This window comes from Mercenaria mercenaria, chromosome 5 (assembly GCF_021730395.1).
Source record: "Mercenaria mercenaria strain notata chromosome 5, MADL_Memer_1, whole genome shotgun sequence".
Lineage (NCBI taxonomy): Eukaryota > Metazoa > Mollusca > Bivalvia > Venerida > Veneridae > Mercenaria > Mercenaria mercenaria.
Genome location: NC_069365.1, coordinates 59,162,142 through 59,178,406, shown reverse-complemented (window position 1 = coordinate 59,178,406; position 16,265 = coordinate 59,162,142). Strand labels below are relative to the sequence as shown.

Here is a 16,265-nt window from a genome sequence, read left to right as displayed (position 1 = left end):
CGAATCTAAGTGTACACTGCTACCTTATGTAGAAACTTACGATAATTTTTGTACGACACCTGTCAGATTTACGAGAACGTTATGAGAGAGCTACGAGAAAAATTCTCGTATGTATCTTGATAAGACAGGCCCCTTATCTCGAGCCGAAAATGGTACTTTCTATGCCCAAATAGCTTACGCGTCATCATAAATGACGACTTCTTTGAAGAGACGCTTAGCTTTAGCTATGATTTAACATTCTCTTTGAAAAGTTTGTGTCCAATTATTAAAGGCAATATTGCTCATGATTTTTGTGAATGACGCCAGAGTGTGCAATATCGCAGAAATGGTCGTCCTTGATAATATTAAGCCAATCTTGTTTATAGGAAAATAAAAGCATTTTTTCCTTTCTATACAAAATGGGAATATTGAAAATCATGCAAACAAAATTCAATGACAGTGGAAATGGTGGTCAAAAAAGGGGAACACATTAAAGTTTTCAATACTTGCACATTAACGACGATTTAATCATCAAAAAATTACTTAACGATTTAATAATATATACTATACTACAGTTAGTACGTGATATGTGAACGTATCAATTAAAGTTCAACTATCATATGTATGGTTCAAGTTTACAATTCAATACTTAACACTAGCGGACACGGCGCCCCCACCCCCACCCCCCCACCCCAAAATCGCCAGAGCATAGGTATTTTGCCTTTTGTTCTATATGAAAAGGTGCAAAATATGCATTTTTTTCTCGCTCGCTACGCTCGCCTACGTATTTGTCTTTTATTCTGGCTGAAAAATATTTTTTCTCGCTCGCTACGCTTGCGTATACAATTTTCCTTTTGTTCTGGGTAAAAAATGTGCAATTTTTTTTTCTGGCTCGCTATGCTCAAATGCGTAACTTGTTTTCTGTTCTGGTGTAAAAGTATAATATATGCATTTTTCTCGCTACGCTTGCATAGGGAATTTGTCTTATGTTCTGGGTTAAAACATGGCATATTTTTTCTCGCTCGCACACTGAAAATTTAACAAAGTTTGCATGAGCTCCTATAATGCCATTTCTATGTTAAATGACCCCGGTTAACAACTCCCAATAAAATCCTCAGAAACCGGGCTAAGAAATTCCTAGATACTTACTCAAGAATAAGTCTGACAAGTCATAAAACATGCAATTATGATATTTAGCATGTAATTTGTGTTGATTTTGTCACAAAACCTGTCCTTTTTCAATGCCAAATAAATTACCTCAGAACGCTCAGAAGGCACCTGATGGATCCATATTTTTCAAACTTTTCCGGGGGGAGCATGCCCCCCGACCCCCTATAGTTACCCTACCACAAATATTTTACGCCCCCTCTAACACCAAATGCTGGATCCGCCCCTGCTTAATACCAATTATAATACACGGTGTGGTAAATCGTATCGATTACCTATAGCATGAAACTAAAATTCTTTGTTTGAACTAATTGCCAATTTTTTTTTTCCGAAACAAGGAAGTAAATCTTCTTCTACGAAAATCTACGAACATTATCGGAAATACCGCGCAACTGGTAACAATTACAGTTACTAAATAAAAAAAGATTTTGCTATAGTAGACGCAACTTGACCCCGATGGTTGACCTTTAAATTAAAATACATAATTATTGAAAAGGAGTGTACGTAAAACACGAGCTGCACGAGGGAAAAGAAATATAAATTTGTGTAAATATAAATCAGTGTACTGGAAAATTTTAACTGATCAAATGTAAGTATGTATACTTTGATATTGCACTGTATACAAACTAATTCCATATGAATATACGCGGCTACACTCAGCACCCTTGATTTCTATAATGAAATAATCGATATAAATAATCAGCATAAGGTCAACCATCGCGGTCAAGTTGCGACTACTATACATTGCAGCGCAACAACGTATTTCAACAATGACAAAGGCTATTGTAAAATTACAATTCAAAAGTACATGTACCCCTACATTTACAGATAAGGTCAATGTGCCTTGGTGGTTAGATCCTATTTTTTTCCCATACAGTGCGCAATTTCGTGTAGAACGCGTGCTTTAGGGGGCAAGGGACAGTTAATTTGAAAACTCCACAAATCTGCGCTGATACCAGTGCGAAAAAAATCATAAAAAATCCAATTTCGACAAATTCAAGGCAATTGTTGAGCGAATGTCTCGCATACACATAGCACTTCATTATGTGACATTTTCAGTCTGCCGATTCTGTTGCTTCTGTGATAAAAACGAGTAAAACGCAGGTTTCAGGACACTAAATTTTTAGACAAAAATGGCCCAAAATGCACTCCTTGCGCGACCTGTACCGTATTATCTGCAAATGACTGACCTAAAACACATGCATATTTTTAAAGCATGACGAAAATAATGGTGGGAAGAAAAGTATCTCATAACCGTTTACTTTTTCCGCAAATTTGAGCTGAAGCTGGATGGATGGAGGACCGTTTTCCAATTCGTCTGACTTCCGTTACCTCAGGTAAAGTTTTAGACCCGGCCGTCTACATGGAGCTAGGAAAATCGATACATGCACATATTTATTTTACACAATAATCACTCGTACGCAGGAATCCTTAGTTCGATAAACATCATAAATAACCAATTGAATATATATGCCTGTAAAGTCCATATGTCTATTTTATTTAAGAAACGTACCCCCGGGCCAAATGCGAAACTGGCCCCTGCCACTTTAATCACACTTCTACACTGATTAGATACATTTTGCGTGAAATAAAACGGTTTCATTCTTCAATTATGGGCGTTTTGCACCTCGAAACTGCAAGTAGATGTTTATAATGCGGACAAGAGCAAATTATAAGGTAGCAGACGAACATCGAATTGTATTTCACTATATTCAACTTTGTTTTCGTTAATTTATGATAGAACGTTCATGAAAAATACGTGTAAGTGATATTCTATAAAGATATATAAATAAGACTTGTATTTGATGTTTTAAATAAAACAAATGAGATAAAGTGACATCAAACGGTGTAAAATTCAGAACAAGGAAGTAAATCATTTTCCATGAATAACTTGGGAGATAACAGCGTATTTGTTTTCGTTATGCATGATAGCAAGGTCAACGTTACCTGGTGATTTTTAAACATTTAAACTATATAAGATACGCTATAACTTGTCTTATTTTGGCGGATATATTTGCCGCTTAATAAACGAACCTTTATGGGAAGTTCGTTTGGGGTATTGTTTACAAGTTTCCGTTCGTTTCACATTAAACATGGAATAGATAAATAAATATACCACGGAAGACAAAGAAAATAATGTCAAGCAGGTTGGTTAAACATTTTTATACCTTTATCAAATACAGTTAACAATTTTATATTTATATATTATGACACAACGGTTTCTAACAATATGAGAATAAGAATGTGATATTTTTATTATCAGACTGTGATATATATTCAAAAAAATCTTGCTATATATATTAGGTAGATCAGATTATTTACAGATCCGTATTAATTTATCGTACAAAATATTAAATGACTGGGTAGCTCGGTCGTACAAATGTCATGCGTTCACGCAACTAACTTATTTGACGTTAACCACTAACCTCATACCAAAATCATGTGTGTCAAAAGACTTGGATTCCAACATTTGCACATTTTGCATATCTGTAACCTATAATTGTAGATCAATAAAAAGTGATAAAATGGCATCGACTAAATGAAAAAAGTACTGAACCGTGAACGGCATCGCGATTTTCGTATCATGGCCAACATTCCAATACATTGACCAGTAGTTTCGGCAAAAGTAGTCTCCCTTGAATATACACGGATCGCGGAACCGATAACGTTTATCGATAAACAGTTTTACTATAGATTTATATAGGAAAATATATTTCAAACATTAAACACGTATTTTTATCGTTATTTAACAAAATTTTATAACCTCGTGAAGTAATCTTCATTTTTTGGCCTTTATTTCAATATATTTTTTATCGATGTGGTACAAAAGCCTTTACGATTTTCTTTAGCGAAAAGTTATACAAATTTGAAAAAAAAAATCGCCAGCCCGTAGCCCGTAGACATGTCGCAGGTGGCATTGCACAATCTCAACACGGGCATCGTCAAAATGCTTATAAAAATAGACCCACTACTAATAAACTTTGATAATGTGGCAGTTGACCTCAATACAATCGACAATGTTTATTTTCCAATACAGGTAAATCCAATAATTGCTTTACAATAGATATGTGACGGATTATCTTTGAACACCCCTGGACTCAACTGCCACATTATCAAATCTTACTAGTAAATATAGGTATCGCAAAGTATTATGACGTTTTGAAATGTAAACAAACTAAACAACAGAACATTAAACTAAGTCAATACACAACGTTTCCTATGCAAGGTTGTTTAAGCTGTAACAGTATCCGTTTCGTACTTTTACATCATGGGTTCGATTCCTGGTCCAATGAACTTTTTTTTCAAAACTGTATGTCATCAAGGTTGATCGAAAACAACTCGAGTTAGTTAATATCTGGTTTTAACCAACTGAAAAGTATATTATTTTAACACGTAATTATGTTTAAATACTCTTCGCCTAATACGATGTAATGTTTTCGAAGCTCTCCCGTGATGATTTTAAAGCACAAAGCGTTACTTTTATATATTTTATGACAGTCTTATACTTCACTTAAAATAGCATTGCTCTGTCATAATTCCATTATTGACTGATTTGAAATTACTGCCGATTGGTATGAAAATGGAGAAAAACAAGCTTACACAAAGTATGTAAAAAATGGATGGATGTAACATTCGAACAGTTAAAACTATCACTATAAAATGATTGCATGTCCTTCCATTCCAACTATTGATCTCTTTGTATTAAACGAGATTATTTATATACTGCAATCAATAAAAGCGTCATAATACTGTGCGATACTTATATGTGACCGAATTACTTATAAATAACGCATTGACTTGTTATGATATTATTTTTTCAGTTCACTTCAGAAGAGTCTGCATGTTGATTTAATGAAATTGGTAGCCAGTCTAAATAATCCCTTTTGACCTAGAAACATGTACTTTCACTATATATAACTTGCTGGTGTTTATGCATTTTTTAAATGTATTTGATATTTGTATGTAAAAACGTCTGCATTCGTTCGATAATTTGATATACTAACTAACGGGCGTTTTCATCTGTTTATGGTTCTTAATTTCGCTGGCGATTTAAGGGCCATGTATATAAATGCACGCGATACAGATGCATGCAGTGAGTACTGCAAGCGGAATAACAACACATTATTCCATGTAATGTCATTTTATGACAAATATTTGAGCCGTGCCATGGGAAAACCAACATAGTGGCTTTGCGACCAGCATGGATGCGCGCAGTCTGGTCAGGATCCATGCTGTTCGCTAACGGTTTCTCTAATTGCAGTAGGCTTTAAAAGCGAACAGCATGGATCCTGACCAGACTGCGCGGATGCGCAGGCTGGTCTGGATCCATGCTGGTCGCAAAGCCACTATGTTGGTTTTCCCATGGCACGGCTCATTTGTTAATGAACATTTGACAAAATCTGCAGAATCCCTCGGAATATGTTGTTACCTCATCCACCTTACCGGGCTCGGGCACAAACTAGTCCCTAGGGATTTTGCAGGTGTTATAATTTGAAAAAAAAAAACATGCGTTATCCCTACCACCACAGACGAATTTTCAATAAAGAAAATGTCCAGAAGAAAGATCATCGTGAAAACCGTGACATGTTAGAGAAATGGCATTAGATGTACTTTGCTACTTATATAATCTTTTCAATGGCAGTTTTTATTTGAGACCGAAGAACACTATAGTGAACAGACGTATTAGTATGTGAAGTTCTAACCTATTTTCGTTTTAAATGACGGCAAATAACACAGAAATCGACACTTTGCTTACAAATCCGTTATCAAGGCTCGTCCGAAACTATTTCTTCGTGTGACCGACACCCTGTAGCGTCTATATGCCAACATAAAAGTTTGAGGACGCTACCTAAATAAACCTACTGCTTTTTAAGATGATGTCCGGGTATTTTTTATTACCATCATGACTACATTAACAAATGTATACACCTGTTCATTAAACTTTGAGAATAAAGGTTTTGTTTACTTTTTATTTAGTAAGTCTGCCTGCTTTTCGTTGAAGACTAATAAGGAGACAACCTGTAAAGCGCGACGTGTATGCATAACCATAGATAATCTTCTTGTAACAATACTATGATTATGGTCTTACATGTAGTTAAAGAGCCAGCTAGGGCAATTTCAAACAATACACATGACATGCAGTTCCATGGTACTACATTAAGAATAAAGGAGTACGTAATTTAGTTTTTATTATATGGTTGATAAAATTGCCTACTACGAAAACCAGATAACTTTGTAAGTTCCACATAATTCTACTATCTGTATTATTTATATGCAGATGCCAATAAATTCAAATTTTCTATTGACAGATCATGCGAAACCGCGGGTGGCGGAAATGAACACAGACGTGACGAACAGACTGAAGAAAGATCACAACTACCAACTGCACAAAAGCTTTTGGGATATGTAACAAGCCAAACAAATCCTTTGGCCAAATATGTCGAAGAAATTACAAGCCAGGTTCATGCAGTCGTTCAAGAAACTGAAAAGGTACCGTCATTATTTTGAACATTATGCATACTCGTTTTCGTTAAGTATAGTTTTATTTCACACAGACACAGCTCAAACCAAATGCGGCCTTCTGAACAACAACGACAACCAAATACAATTTACAATATCATATAACCTTATTAATATCACATTGGGCGTCCTTGTGCGTTTATTCCCGGACTGAATTGAGTCGAGTCGGATCACTTAGCTCGAGTAAAACGCTCTAACACCGGGAACCGAAAGTGGAGTTTTACAGCCTTATTTACGGCGCTTGTTTACATTATCGACGGGGGTAAACCAACATTTCTACAAAATTAGTGTAATTTCTTCATTCAAATAATATTTTATTTGATCATAAATTTATCATATGTTTGCTCTCAGTACTAAAAGGATCAGGAAATGAGTTTTTCTTGCCCTGCAAATCATGCACGAATCGTCCTCACTTTCTCATTCCGCCGTTTAGTTTTCGTATTGTTCGCGGTCCTCCCGATTAGGAGGTGATGTGAAGTTTTGACCTGAGAACAATGTTCTTGGGCCTTGTCTAATCCAGGAATACTAGTTAGGTTAACTGCCTGCCGTTGCATAAATGAAATACAGTTGAAAAACGGTGCAAAACCCACAACAGAAATAAAATATATTCCTAAACTAGTTCGAAAAACACTGAGTTTTCTCAGCCGATGTAGGTACTTGTACGTACGTGATATGACTTACATTTCCACCTTCCGTCTGCAGATTCCTGGTTATCCAGATACTTGGTTTTACATCACGAATTCCTACAGAAAAGTCATATTTTAAAGCAAAACAAAAACCTTAAAGTATGAAATTAATTGAACAAATGTAGTCGACTGTATGTTCAAATAGCCATTAGCACCAATTTGTATCTTTTTAACTATTTGAAGGTTACAGTGCGGTGTCATAAGGAAGTGGAAGCGTCCACACGAAAACTGTCCGAACTTGAAACGAAAATCTTGGATTCTGAAAAAAAATGTGAACGATATCGGAAAGAAAGAGATGAGTTGAGACAAAGGGCATCGGGAGATCGAGAAGTGCAACAATTAAAGCGGGAGCTAGCAGAGCAGAGGCATAAATATGATCGGGACCACAAAGAGTGGGAAAAGAAGCTTAAGGACTTAGAAGAAACTAATGACGCTATTATAAAGGCTCAAAAGTTGCAAATTGATCAGGCTCAAAGAGATTTAAGACATAGAGAGGCAGATGTTGTAAGACTCAAGGAGAAGATAGAAGACAGTAAATTTGGTTTCAGCGACATAAGTGTACTTCGAAAGAAATTAGAAGACAGTCAAAAGCAACTGAATGATACAAACGATAAGCTCCACTGGGCTAAAACTAAATTGAAAGAGACCGAGAAAGAACTTGATGATACTAAAACAAGGTAAGAATAATGTAGAGATAGTAACCAAACATTTAAATTGCGGCTGATATTTATGTTGAAACTTTATAATTAAATTTTAAGATAATTTAGCTTTCATGTATTTTTCATGCTGAAAGTTATTATTTAATACGAAAATTTTCTTCCGTGTAGGAAAGTGAAACCACTAAAAGATATTTCTTCTTAGACTATATCTATAGATCCAGAGAACTTCAAGCTTTTCATAAATGAGATTTACGATGAATATTACGAATCTTTTAACGCCCTCTCGAAATCTTTGTCAATATCTTTCTCATATATGTAGAATAACGTGTTGGAAAAAAACATATGAAAATTTCCGCAAAATCAGATAGTGCTATCGTGATAATTTTTTATCTATTCTACGGTCTATTCGGAATATGGGTAGTGGTCGTAAAATAAATAAAATGATGTCTTTGCAAAATTCGATTTTCGATGTTTAGCACATCAACACTGTCAATGGCTTACTGACCTACTTTCTTGTTTTTTAAGATACAGCCTTGAAATTTGTACAGTTTAGCACACCGATCTTAAAACTGACTTTCAGTGACCATGAATATGACCTACTGACCTATGTACTTTCTTTCTCTTTTTTTAAGATACAGCCTTGACTGTTCAGTTATAAGTACCTGATGACCCCAAGCGATTAGGGATCACTTGACTGTGACCTTGACCTACTGACCTACTTTCTTGTTTTTTAAGATACAGCCTTGAAATTGTTATGACATGTACAGTTTAGCACACCAATCTTAAAACTTATTTTCAGTGAAATATTTAAGCATCATTTTGACATTTAAAACATGTAGCTCATATTACTCAGGTGAGCGATCCAGGGTCATCATGACCCTCCTGTTTTCAGTTCAGCATCAGTCCAATTTCACCATGTATTTAAATAACCTTTTATTTTTTCCACTTAGTAAAACAGACACGTGCAAACCTTATGATCTAACGGCTATGCGTTTATGGACGTTGCAAATCTTGCAAATGCTTTTAACGTTTAGTTTATAAGTAAAATTCATTCAAAATTTCGGCGTTAGCTGTATAATATGGACTTTGACCTAAAATCTGTGGTGTTCGGGACACGGACATAGAAGATGTCTTAAATAATATTGAACATCAGAAGGCAATATTTTACATCGATGATATTTTAGTAGTTTTGTCACCCAAAATTAAAATGATCTATTATTATCTTAAAGTGTTTAGTACTTTATCACCGCAACCCTCGTTGCGTACCTCGCTTACAGAAGAATGTAGAGTCAGTGAACCCAGCACGAAATGATTTCAAAATCAGCACAGGACGTCAAATCATTTTGACCTATTACTGAAAGGATACCTATTGATCATTTAAATTTGCTGCTAAGTTGAAATATTTGCAATGTATAATGTGTTTGTGTATGCATATCGAAATATTTTCTGTCTATACATCCTGTTGTTTAATTCTGAATTTTTCATGCGCCAAACATTATTACCTCTACGCCGTTTGTCTTTTATAAATACATTTCTTGTTTCCCATTCAATGTGAAATATATTTTATCAAGTACGGAAACATGAATAAAAAGGTAAAACACACAGAGAAAAGTCGTTTAGACACAGGTAATTGTGGCTACTTTAGTCTAGCTGTTTGCGAATAGTCTGGGTTTTTTTAAGTGCCTGGTATATAACACTGATGCACGAGATGCCCTCTTTCTTGCAAAGAACACACTCGAGAGTACTCGAGAGCAATTACCACTGGACCAGGATTCAAATCCCGTACGGTCAAGTGTACATGTGTTACTACTGGGTCACTGGTCAAATATGATTCAACTGTGTGAACAAAATAATCATCTCATGATTACGCCATCGCATAATCAAGTATTCTTTTTCTAAAGCATTTGCACATGTGGGTATCTATATATACTTTTAAATTAGTGGCAACACTACGAAGTTGTCACGTGTTTCTGCAGAGTAAGCATATGAACTCGTCGATAATATGTTAGCACAGGAAATTAATCAATCGGAATTTGGAATATCCAAAATAACAAAAATAAAAATGATAAAAAACTGAATCTATTTTGCCGAGTGGGTAAGAATAGTTTCTCCCGATATCGATAACTAAGAAAGTATTGGAATATGATGGAGGAGCAAGCGGTTTAAGCTTGAAATAAACCGTGTAATGTATGTAAAACTTGCCAACAGCTTAGAGCACTTTTAGATGATTCACATGCTCGCATGGGAAGACAATGTTGATTCATCTTGTCTTTTTTTAAAAATTCTTTCTAGTCGTATCTTTCAAGACTTGGAACTTCAAACACTCGAGAACTCAGACATGGTATGGAAATCCAGAAATTTGTAAAAGAGTGTTTTGAGATCTGCTGGCTTATGGTGGTAAGAAACAATTCATACAGTTCTGAACTTGTAGCTAGTACTAATTATAAGACTAGAAAAGTGCTGCATAAATAAACCGATGTCACATTTACGTTAAATATTGTCAGTTACATTTGAGTAACATTTCATGACATTTGTCAGTTTTCATATAATATTATTCTATATTAGAGATTTATTTTAGGAACATAAAGACCAATTACATAGAGTTAGATCCCTATTGGAAATGTATATTTTATTACCTTTCATGAATGTTTGTAATTAACTCTCTTCTATATAAAAGTATTTAAAACAGTGGTCTATTTCTTCTGATTTCAATATAATTTCTAGTTTTGCATTTGCATTTGATAATTATTGGGATATTTTAACAATCTTGAAAAAAAAAACGTTTAAAAGCAGCGAGTAGCTTTGATATTCATCTATATTAAATCTATCTTGGTTGCGCAACCGAGATAGATAAAGGGAGGTAATAATAATTTCATAAACTTGCATTTCTAATTAATTTAGACAAAATACATACTTGTCAATGCAAGTCTTTGACAACTTTAATACAATAGTGCTTATGTTCATTTTACTCTATAGGCAAAATATGTTTATTTAATTCATACTTATGCTAAAATAACACTATCTTGGTTTGGCAACCGGGATAAGAAAATAATCTCTAACAAAAATATTTCCAGCGAACTTCAGACGTGTGTTAAGAACACGTTGAACACAAATAGGTGTAAATGACCAGGTGCTTAAGTTTTGAACAAATCCATTAGTTGACCAAAATCTGATTAACCGCATTTAAGTTGTTCTCCACGTTGTAATAAAAATATTTTCTACAATGTAGAATTTGATGCGACTCATTTTTCAAAGTGTCATTTTATACTAAAACTTCAGCCAGTAAAGTCGATAGGGACTTTTGTTTGATTTTTTGCTACTATATAACGAAACCATGATGTTGAAAAGTCGAAATAACGAAACTACGATCATGGTGAAAAGTCGAACTTATCTATATACTTCATTAGTACTTTCGACTTTCCACAATCTTTTGATCATCGTTGTTTCGTTATTTCGACTTTTCAGCATCGTAGTTTCGATCGTTCACCATCGTACTTTCGACCTTTCATCATCGTAGTATCGCGTTCCAGTTACACATGCGCAGATGAGTCAAAACAATGGACGAATACTATGGTGACGAGTCGAAGCTGCAAGGATGATAATGGAACTCTTCGACCGCGGGTCCTCAGATATTGTTCGATTAGACCCTTTTATACGCTCGTTTTGGATGGCGTGTGCGTCTGTCCTTCCGTCATAAGTCGTGTCCGGAGCATAACTTTATAACCATTAAAGGTATTGACTTAAACTTGGCATATAGGTAGATGGTGATGAGACAATATGCAGAGTGCTTAAACGGGTTCAGTAGGTCAAAGGACAAGGTCACAAACTGAGCTAAAAGGTCAAAACTGTCAATCATATTTTGTGTCCGGAGCATAACTAAATAACCATGCAAGGTATTTACTTCAAACTTGTCATGTAGGTTGGTGGCGATAGAAGAATATGCACATCAACCGGGTCTGTTGGTCAAAGGTCAAGGTCACAAATGGAGCTCAAAGGTTAAATCTGTCCGTCATATTTCCTGTCTGCAGCATCACTTATTAACCATTGATTAACCATGGATTGAAGTGTATATTCCAAATGAACTTTCACATTTTATAGGCACCAATGTCGTTTTGCATCTTATCATTCATGTTCCTGAACAGTGCGTTTATCCATCAAAGTGCAACCCAATACTGTTGTGACAGGCAGTAAAGTAAGCGGCACGTCAAACTGTAGCAGCACCAGTTCCTTATAATTTATTATGAAGATGGTGATATTTCTCAATATCTGGACTAGCTAGATCAGGATTATTTAACGTAATAAAAGAGTGAACGTTACCAAAATGTTTTCTCTGCACAATACTAGTATACGATTGTAAATATAGGAAGTACTGTTTAATATACTCCTACAATGTTGATAATGTTTGTCTCAAACAGATACAGTACACTTTATCTGTCTGTGATATGCAAAACCTCAATATTATATCAAATTTTTATACATAGAACGAACAAAAATACTGGTATGACTCAGCAGGTACATCATAACACAAATGATATGTTCATCTGACGGACGTACTTGCGTAAGCAAAGAGAATGATAAAAAATATAAACATAATATCGTGTAACCGAAACAGATATCATGCGAAAGCAGTCTAATATATAATAAGCTATTATTCGCTTTTGTGTCTGTTTATTTAGATATCAAAATATTTGTGTTTATACCAAATTGATATGAGTTTTGTTAAATTCCGGAAAGAAAATACTTAACGAAGACTGAGTGCTTTTTTCCTTTAGTCAACAACAGTAATTTATCTATTTGTTGCAGATTCAAGATCCGCCGCTTGTTTTCGCTTCCAGGAGTAAGGGCGAACTACTAAATACGGAATTGTATAAACCGTACACGAAGAATGGGAAGTATGTCAAGTTTATTGTATGGCCAGCCATGCTTTTGCATAAAGATGGACCAGTTTTGGCCAAAGGTGTTGCCCAAGGTGAGCGCGGAAACCAAGACAAGGACAAATTGGCCATTGACTATGTTGATAAGCTAAATTTTGAAACTCACTTACCGCATACAGAATGGAAATTTGATAAGCATACCTACACAATTGGCCATTTTGCAGGTACATCAAGAAATGTAGATTATTCAAATGGTCCGCTGTATAAAGAGTATAAAGGACAGTCCTTTGAAAGAAAAATATCTGCAGAAATGGGAAAAGAGCGACATCAACGTGCAAAGAGTGAAGGAGAAAAAAGGTTCGAGCAACCAGCGCTAACAAAGCTGAGCAGTTCAGGAACAAAGTTAATTTGGAAACCTTACAAGGAGTATGAAAGACATCCTACGCCAGACGAGATGCGCACTTACTTTTATTATTTTGACCGTCGCGAGTACAGTAAGGCTAAAGATGTGCTCGGCAGTAAAGTATACTTTAGGTGTATGCAAAATGAACATAAAAGACACATGTATAGTACTAAATTGAAATGAGGCACTGCCTGGACCTTGAATCGATCTGCCTTATCAAGATCAATATAACATCTAGCTGAAGCGCAAAACAAGTTTTGTCAGCTTTATATGGTTATATAAAAAACTGTAACCGAATGTGTATAATTTTACATTTTAGATATACGTACAAGTTATACTCTCATCTCTGAATTACAATTACAGAAGCGGACAATGTACAACATTTGTCAGCATTCCAGATATATTTTTGTTAAAAGAAAATCGCGTTTAGAATTTTTGTCTGCTCCCGCACATTATTATATACAAATAAATGAACTAACCTAATGTTTTGACCCTGACTATGTTCCGTGTTGCTCCGAATAATGACAGGCAGAAACTGTTTAGTATAATGCTTAGTCTTTGATCTTCCTGCGTGACATTGATTTTAACCGTGACCATATTGCGTTCTGCATATTTCTCGATATGGTCATCTCTTGTAGCAAGTAATTTGAAAAGGGATTAAAATATAGGGGAGACATGCTTTTTTTTATTGATAAACAAAACAAATTCTTGTTGATTTTATTATAATACTTATCACAGAGGGTTGTACTTACTGCTTCAGGTAAAATGTTTGCATGATTAAGTTTGATGACGGTAAATCCTTCAAGAAGGTTAGAAGACTTGGATTGAACTGTTGAGAAGAATGCTCTGCATACCGTCTTGAACAGTGGAATATTCAATATCCTTCAAAGTTTCTAGAAATAATATGGAAGGACTGGAAACAAAGGCTCAAACACAACAAATTTCAGGATCCAAACGGTTAACCTTGACATTGAGCATGTACCCTGTTTATTTGTCTCAAATCAGACAAGTTGAAATACATAAACATTTTAGTATTTTATATGAAAGAAATAAGTTTCTGGATTTTAGCACGAATTGCTCATGGCGCGCTTTTACGATAATTGAATGTTTGTCTTTCATCAGTCTGTAGTCCATCCGTCTGTTGTGAACGATTTCTTTAAAGAACATCATTCTCCTCCTAAACCACAGAGCCAATTTCGAAAAATGAACCATAGGAATGTCCCTTGGGTGGCCCAATTTTTGATTCCTTCAAGTCTAGATCATCTATGCAGAATTCTCGTTGCCATGGCAAACAAAAGACCAAACCCCTAACATTTTCTCATAAGAATTCACCGATAATGTCACAAAAATAATGCTTAAGTGAACTTTTACCAAATTCCTTTTAATTATTCTGTTTCGTTAACATGGCCGCTAGGGGATAGATTAGTTTTCGGAGTAATCCTATATAGAAATTTTTACTATAAAACTGCAGGCCAATTTTCAAAATAAGCGGACCATTGTAACCCTACGTTGCCGACTTGACCGTGACAGTTTAACCTTGGATATACATATGAAACATATGAATGGTATTAAGGGGAGATGTGGTCCAGTGGTTAAGGTGTCGGCCGCTCAAACTGTGTGTCGCAGGGTTTTCAGGAAGAATAGTCGAGAATAGTTCAAATAAGCTTGAAGCGTTTATCACAATCGAGCTAAAATAAATTAGTGCGAACTAATGGTAATATGTTTGTTTACCATACAAAACATGCCCCTATTTGACCATATTTTAGGAAAGACCGTAAAATGATTCTACATGCCATGATTGAGTTCTTTAAAGACACTGATTCTGGTATGCCTGGTATGTGGCCTATGGAGATGATAAGGTCTGCGTATTGGCGATAAGGGCCAATACACAAGTCAGGACTATTGGTAGACTTGCTTCTGTTTATCATAATAAGCTACTGTATAGCTACTGTGCAGTACATAAATTGCAGGTGATATTTCTCACCTTTATAGCAAATCAGTTCTCACCTTTATAACGAGTTTAGAAAGCTTGATTGAATTAGGGCTAAATAAACAAAGTGATAAGATACAACAGTGTTTTATCATATTTTCAATAAAGTAAGTTTTTTAACAATTACATCTCATTATTGCTGTTATCAAAAATATAAAAAAAAATGCATTCAGGCACATAGCTTTTAGAAGTAATAAATTATTGTGTGTTTTGAACAATGATATATCTTTATTGCTGGATTTTATTATACATTAAAGAAAGTTAACATTATTTAGACAACACAAGAAGAATTAAGCATTTTAATATATAACATCCTTCTGTCTATATACCTTCTTTATCTATTAAAAATGCAACTGAACGCTTCTTTAATTTCTAATAAAATCCAGCAATTATCTTTTATTTTCGTTTTTATTTTGTTACTTTTGATAAAAAGATCATAATCATTGAATAAACAAACTTGTAATTTCTCTTATTAAGTTTTGAATAATTATTTTATAGTGAGAAATGCTTTGCTATAAGAGTTATAATTTAATTGGCCAGGACATTACTCAACATGACTGAGCAATCAAAATTAGTATCTTATCAATTAAAATGATTTTGTGTACATGCTGAGAAAACACTAAAAAAAACAACAGCATTTCAATTAATAAAATGCAAAACACAGGAAATAACCAATTTATCTGTAGGCAATAAAATTTATGATTCTCTGACAATAATTAGGCTACATGTCAAGTCTACAGGGGTTTTATGGACCCTTATCAGACTGGACCAGACAGGATCTTGTATATTGGGGATTAAAAAGTCTGGTATTTGGGGGGGGTCACTTATATAGGAGATTTTCTTTGCCTTTAAAGGATTTTTTTAGCTCTAGTGGCCCCTAAAGCCACCAAGTGCCCCCATTTGAATATTTTTGAGAGAGAACCGTACAATAGTGCATAACATGAAATATAAAACGTGTTTCTATTTTTAGCTCTAGCGGCCCATAGA

General features: G+C 34.9%; 2 protein-coding genes across 2 annotated transcripts; both read left to right on the top strand.

The window, feature by feature from the left end:
• The first annotated feature begins 2,816 nt into the window (after positions 1 to 2,816).
• On the top strand, positions 2,817 to 8,033 carry LOC123557361 (mitotic spindle assembly checkpoint protein MAD1-like). The gene is made up of 3 exons (XM_053543730.1): positions 2,817 to 3,293; positions 6,456 to 6,636; positions 7,536 to 8,033. Exons 1-3 carry the CDS (start codon positions 3,283 to 3,285, stop codon positions 8,031 to 8,033), a joined length of 690 nt encoding a protein of 229 aa, XP_053399705.1. The 5' UTR covers positions 2,817 to 3,282.
• A 2,246-nt stretch (positions 8,034 to 10,279) lies between these two features.
• On the top strand, positions 10,280 to 15,464 carry LOC128557088 (uncharacterized). The gene is made up of 2 exons (XM_053543728.1): positions 10,280 to 10,408; positions 12,815 to 15,464. The coding sequence occupies exons 1-2, from the start codon at positions 10,355 to 10,357 to the stop codon at positions 13,469 to 13,471; spliced, it is 711 nt and encodes a 236-aa protein (XP_053399703.1). The 5' UTR covers positions 10,280 to 10,354; the 3' UTR covers positions 13,472 to 15,464.
• Positions 15,465 to 16,265: the final 801 nt, after the last annotated feature.